This window comes from Hemibagrus wyckioides, linkage group LG19 (assembly GCF_019097595.1).
Source record: "Hemibagrus wyckioides isolate EC202008001 linkage group LG19, SWU_Hwy_1.0, whole genome shotgun sequence".
In the NCBI taxonomy this organism is placed as follows: Eukaryota; Metazoa; Chordata; class Actinopteri; order Siluriformes; family Bagridae; genus Hemibagrus; species Hemibagrus wyckioides.
Window position 1 is genome coordinate 7156913 of NC_080728.1, and position 6000 is coordinate 7162912.

Here is a 6000-nt window from a genome sequence, read left to right on the forward strand (position 1 = left end):
ATGAACTTTTCTTATGACTCATAAGTAGTGAATTCTCTCTAGAAGCCAGAGCTAAAATTTCAACAATTCTCTGCCCAGCGCTCACGCATAAATCACGAATTAGTGATGGAGCAAAACTGCCCATGAATCCCATCTTTCAGTGCTGTGGAAAGTGGCCACTAGAGACTCAGTGGGAAAGAGTCTGAAATGTTCCCACACCCAGCTGCACCACTCATCCTTTTCTCTCTTTCTTTTACATTCCCACCCTTTCCTCTCTTCTTCATCTTGGCTGAACTCGTTTGCTCTCTCTGTTTCCCCGGTCAGGGGTCCCACCCCGAGGGACACTGGGTAATTCCACAGGAAATAGGACAGGATCGAAAGGCTTCAGCACTGTGTTAAGAATACTAGTGTGTGAGTTTATGATATTCACTTCACTTTGAACGTTTAGTTATGTTTAAGTTTATTCATCTTCACCTCAACCTCACACACACACACACACACATACACAGAACACTCACCGTTCGCAGACTGCCACCATGTTACGAGACGGTTGGGAGTAAAGGTTGTGACCACATTGTCGATGGTGTGGCTGTTGGGGTGTGTGACCTCGTTGTAGAGTTCTCGAGAGTCACACTCGAAACACTTCTCAGCCTGAAGATGGATGGAGAGAAGCATTTAGGAAGCAGGGGAGAAGAATGTGTACACCAGATGTTTTGGTCTTGCACCTGGTACTGTCTGACTTGCGCATATTTTTCACGCTCACACATATTTACAGTATACCAGGCTTGCAAATGTGGATCAGATGACACTACATCCAGTGTGTAGTGAGTAGAATAATAATAAGTAAAATAACACAATAAAAATATACAACTAATATAATTAAAAAGATGTGTAAAAAAAAAAAAACAATAGATAAAATCATATGAAGGTAATGTAAGTATGAAGGTAAAGCAATACAAAGGTTTATTGGTTATGTTAAGGTTCGGAAAGTCAATAATGTTAGCTTGGGCATGTATTGTACAACACTGCTCTAAGAATTATTAGCTAAGTCGTCCACTTATCTTTACATTAGCCATGTTCACTTTCTAGATAAGACAAGGATTATACCAAAGCAGGATCAGATGTTCTCCTTGTGTAAAGAAAACAAATTTGATTCTTGATCTTGAAAAATAGATATTTTTTTCACATATACTGTAGATTCTAATCTGATTTCCTTGGCAGCCTAGGATGTGGAAATTTATTTTTTTCTGCTTAGAACATATTCTGCCACTTTAAATGTCAGAAGCCATGAATGTACTTCACTGTATTTGTTTTTATTTAGACTATTTCTTAAACTTCCTTAGACTAACATCCTGCCATTTGGTAACAAAAGTCTGCCTAAGGAGTACTACAAGCTTGCTAGCTAAGTGTGATTTCCTCACACAGACAATGAATAGCATGCTTTGGTCAAGTGCTTTAGCGGCACAGACTACAGCCTCATCAATACAGTTTGCAGTCTTTAAGTGTGGTGTCATTTTTCCTTTTTGATTGTAACTAGGTTTCAAAATGCCTGAATACTACAATCATGGATTCCAGCGAATGAAAAACAAGAAGAAAAACAAAGATTAAAGACATTTTTCTTTCCAATGTGATATCAAGAAATGTACAAGCGAAATCTAAACATTTTCTCAGTAGGCTTAAATTCCTGTTCACAATTTGCTACTTCTTGCACGCATGACTAAAGGAGGAATGATTTTAGATTGTTGCTACAGCAGGGGCTTTCAAAGATGAAGCAACAAGATGTATTTTCCCTTTGATTCTGGCAACAAATCACATTGCAATGTAAAAGGATGTTTTTGGTTAAATATAGTGTTACAGCCTAGGCTTTCTGGTGTCCTATAAAAGAGGGATGTGTGAAACACTGGATCAGGAACCCAAAATATATAGCTTTCGTGCGCCAAAATGAAACATGGAACACTGTATACACTGGAAAATAGCTTTCCCAGTCTAACAAAAAGATTTTTAAAGATATCTGTGCAAAGTTCTCACTAATTTCTGCACAATTTTCCAGCATAGAAATTAGCTCCGCCCACAGCAACTACTTAAAAGGCAACTTATAAGTAATATATGTAAATGGAGTGGATTTAGCTGCATGTAGGTTAAAGTATGTTTATGTATGTGGAGTAAGAGCTGGTAGAGTAATGGTGTCATTACTCAGAATGTCCTCAGTCTAATATGTTTATTCCCACCGACTATGTATGTGTGTGTGCATATGTCCACATACCTACCATGCCAGATACAAGACTCATAAACCACAGACATACTGAAATTTATAGCTTTATCTTCTCAGCACCCCCTTCTTATTCACTCAGAATACACAGAACGTTCTCAGTGTGGACTACAGTAGCGTGACAGAGATCTCAGAAAGACGCCTGAGGGCGGTTGGGTCATTCTGACAGAAAGAAATCATCCTCTCATCCTCTGCACATCACAAACTCTACAAAGGGACCGATTGTTGACCAGAAAGTGGATTTTTTTTTTTTTTTTTTTTTTTTTTTTACAGTGGACAGAAATAGTGATTCCTAATTACAAGAGGAAAATAGAGACAAAAGCAACAACAAGAACAAAACACCTTGTATAATGTAGAGGGGAAAGTCAAATACATATTGCTGAGAGTGATTAGAATTAGATCAGTTGCAGATTTCTAGTCTTTATTTGACATGAATGAATCCCTCTGCTTTGAGACGTGTGTCACTGTTGCTCTCAGGATTTAGGAACAGTGATCTAATTCACACATTTAGCAAAAGGGAAGTACAAGCAGGATCCAAGATACGCCGAGTGGGACAGCAAAAAAATACAGTATATCTTCTAATGGCTCTTTTTTGGCTCTGTGATGAAGCTACAATGCTAATGTAGCTTAACAAGTATTCTATTTCACTCAATTTTTTGTAATGCCAGGTTAATAACTTCCTGATTTGGAATATCTTGGTAACTGGTATATCTAAATAAATAAATAAATAAATAAATAATCAATCTCTGTAATAGACTTGGTACACTGAGCTTTACATATACTATTTGAATTAGATTTATCCATTACTGAAATCCGTCCATCCGTTCTCTTTTGTTTAATAATTTTTTACTGATTTTTAAAACCCAAGACAATCATTACAGCACAGAACTTACACATAGAGTTACATAGAACTCTATCTATCAGGGCACAAGGTGGGAGACATCGTGGACGGGGTGCAAACCCATCAAGCACACACACAATCACACACTACAGACAATTTAGAGGTGCCAATCAGCCTACAACACTTGCCTTTGGACTAGGGAAGGAAACCAAAGTATCCTGAGGAAAGCTCCAAAGCACTGAGGAAAACATGCAAACCCCACACACAGAGCGGAAGCAGTTATAAAAGCACCCTGAGGTGCAAGGAAAACAGCCTAACCACTTTTGCTCCTTGTTAGTGAAATTCATGGAAAAAAATATAAAGGCATAATATAATTCTTCCACATGTGCTCAGTTTTTTGTTACCTCTAGGCTGCAGAAACGTTCAGGAGAGTGGAGCCCACAGGTGGATGAGGCTGTAAGGCGATGAGCTCTGCCGATCAGCAGGTCACCTGTGGCAGGGTAACAGCTTCCCTCTGAACACATATTGTTGGCCTCAGGAAGAAGCTGTGCCAGGACAGCTGGACCCAAAGCTACAGGAGAACAATTAGAAAAAGGGTTTACTGATGTATGATTGAAGGTACACACACACACACATGGAAACCAGAGTGCCCAAAGGAACCCCATGGAAACAGGAAAAACATGTGAAATTACACACAGACACATTATATGGCCAAAAGTATATGGACACCTGACCATCACACTGATATATGCTTTATGAACATCCCATTTCAGATTCATTCCCTCATTTGCTTACTGCACAGATGCACTGTCATTCTGGAACATGTCTGTGCCTCTTAGTTCCAGTGACAGGAAATCATGATGTTACAGGATACAAAGACATTCTATACCAGTGGTTGGGAATCTGTGGCTCAAGAAAACCCATGTGGCTCTTTGACAAAAGATGTGTCTCAGCTGTTTCACCAATACAAGCAGCAATATAGAGACATTTTGAAACCCAGCATGCCATGGGTGAAAGCAGAAGGCAGGCGCGAGCACACAGCAGCAGTAAGGCGCGTGAATGTAAGACAAGGAAAACCTTTCAGTGACAGTGGATATGTAAAGTCATGCATATTGAATACAGTTGGGAAAATGAACTGGTGGTGGATTTCCCAGACAAGGAAAAAATCTTTCAGAGGATAAAAGACGTGCTTCTGTCACCCTGGACAGTGCATGACCATGCTGTCTTAATGGCAGATATCAGAAAGAGAATGTACAGATCAAGGATCAGTTATTCATTCCATATTGCATTTTACCTATTTGCTGTATACACTGAACAGGCATAACATTACAACCACCTGCCTAATATTGTGTTGGTCCCCCTTTTGCTGCCAAAACAGCCCTGACCCGTCCTGCACTGTGTATTCTGAGACCTTTCTATCAGAACCAGCATTAACTTCTTCAGCAATTTGATCGTCTGTTGGATCGGATCACATGGGCCAGCCTTTGCTCCCCACGTGTATCAATGAGCCTTGGCTGCCCATGACCATGTCGCTGGTTCACCACTATTCCTTCCTTGGACCACTTTTGATAGATACTGACCACTGCAGACCAGGAACACCCCACAAGAGCTGCAGTTTTGGAGATGCTCTGATCCAGTGGTCTAGCCATCACAATTTGGCCCTTCGTCAAACTCGCTCAAATCCTTACGCTTGTCCATTTTTCCTGCTTCTAACAAATCAACTTTGAGGACAAAATGTTCACTTGCTGCCGAATATATCCCACCCACTAACAGGGGCCATGATGAGGAGATCATCAGTGCTATTCACTTCACCTGGTCATAATGCTATGGCTGATCGGTGTATTTATTTGTTTCCAGTTGTCTATGGACCAAAATAAAGTTATTGTAATTGAAATGTTATAATAGTAAAAACAGTTTATAACAGAAAAACATTAGTCTTTGTATTTATGATTATAATAGTAAAATATTAGTTATTGTTTTAATATTGTTATAATAGTAAAATGTCTTTGCAATGGCTCTGCTGAAAAATGCATTTACTAAAGAATAAAAGAGAGCGCCATGATGAAGAAAGTTTCCTGACCCCTGCCCTACAGGATAAACTGAAATTCCAGTAGGATTTTTTTAAAGGAATTTATTAGGGTGATGTTAGCCAGTCATGGGCATCTGCGAGCTGAAGAGGGATGTAGAAGAGGGAAGTTAGATTTAAGCACTAGCAACTTCTCAGATTCTTCCTCTGGATTTTATTAGATTTTAGACAGAAGTAAACAAAATCCAGAATTTGAAAATGTAAATACGTGTAAATAATCAGGGTAAATAAGTTAAACCTGTGTTTTCTGTCTTGTACGACTATAGAGAAAACAAGACCTGGGCTTTTTCCCAAGCACAGATTGCCTAATAGACTGGAGATCAAACCTTCTTATATATATATATATATATATAAGAAAAACATATATATATGTACATATATAATGTACATATACATATACATATATAATGTGAAAAACATTAATGCGTAAAATATCAATCAGAAAATGAAGATAAATTATAAAATAAATTCATAAAATGATCGTGTCCCCAGGATATTTAATCCTGATCATAAACATGCAGCCACACACACACACACACACACACACACACACCAGATGCGAATTGTTAAACAGAGGAAAAGTTGCCATCTCTTTGCTGGACATTATCATGTTATTTAATAACTTTCATCGCATTCGTTTTTAGACAGAAAGTTATTGAAACTTACCCAAAATCACGGCCCAGTGTAAAATCCACATTGTTGCCTTCAGCTTGTTTGTGTTTATTGTGAAAGCTCGTGCAGCATAACTCTCAGTGCGGATGCTCTCACAGTCGAACCGCTGTGCGTGACAATCAGCTCGAGGAGAACGGTCCCGGGCCGAGCAGG

General features: G+C 39.0%; 1 protein-coding gene across 1 annotated transcript in view; it reads right to left on the reverse strand.

The window, feature by feature from the left end:
- The window catches only part of lamb1b (laminin, beta 1b), a 32678-nt gene extending 26678 nt beyond the window's left edge, over positions 1–6000 (reverse strand). The window contains exons 1-3 of the mRNA XM_058416667.1: positions 5842–6000; positions 3494–3660; positions 498–630 (exon numbers count right to left, since the gene is read on the reverse strand). Of these exons, the coding sequence (XP_058272650.1) occupies positions 498–630; positions 3494–3660; positions 5842–5872 (331 nt within the window). The 5' untranslated portion in view covers positions 5873–6000. The remainder of the gene's footprint in view (positions 1–497; positions 631–3493; positions 3661–5841) is intronic.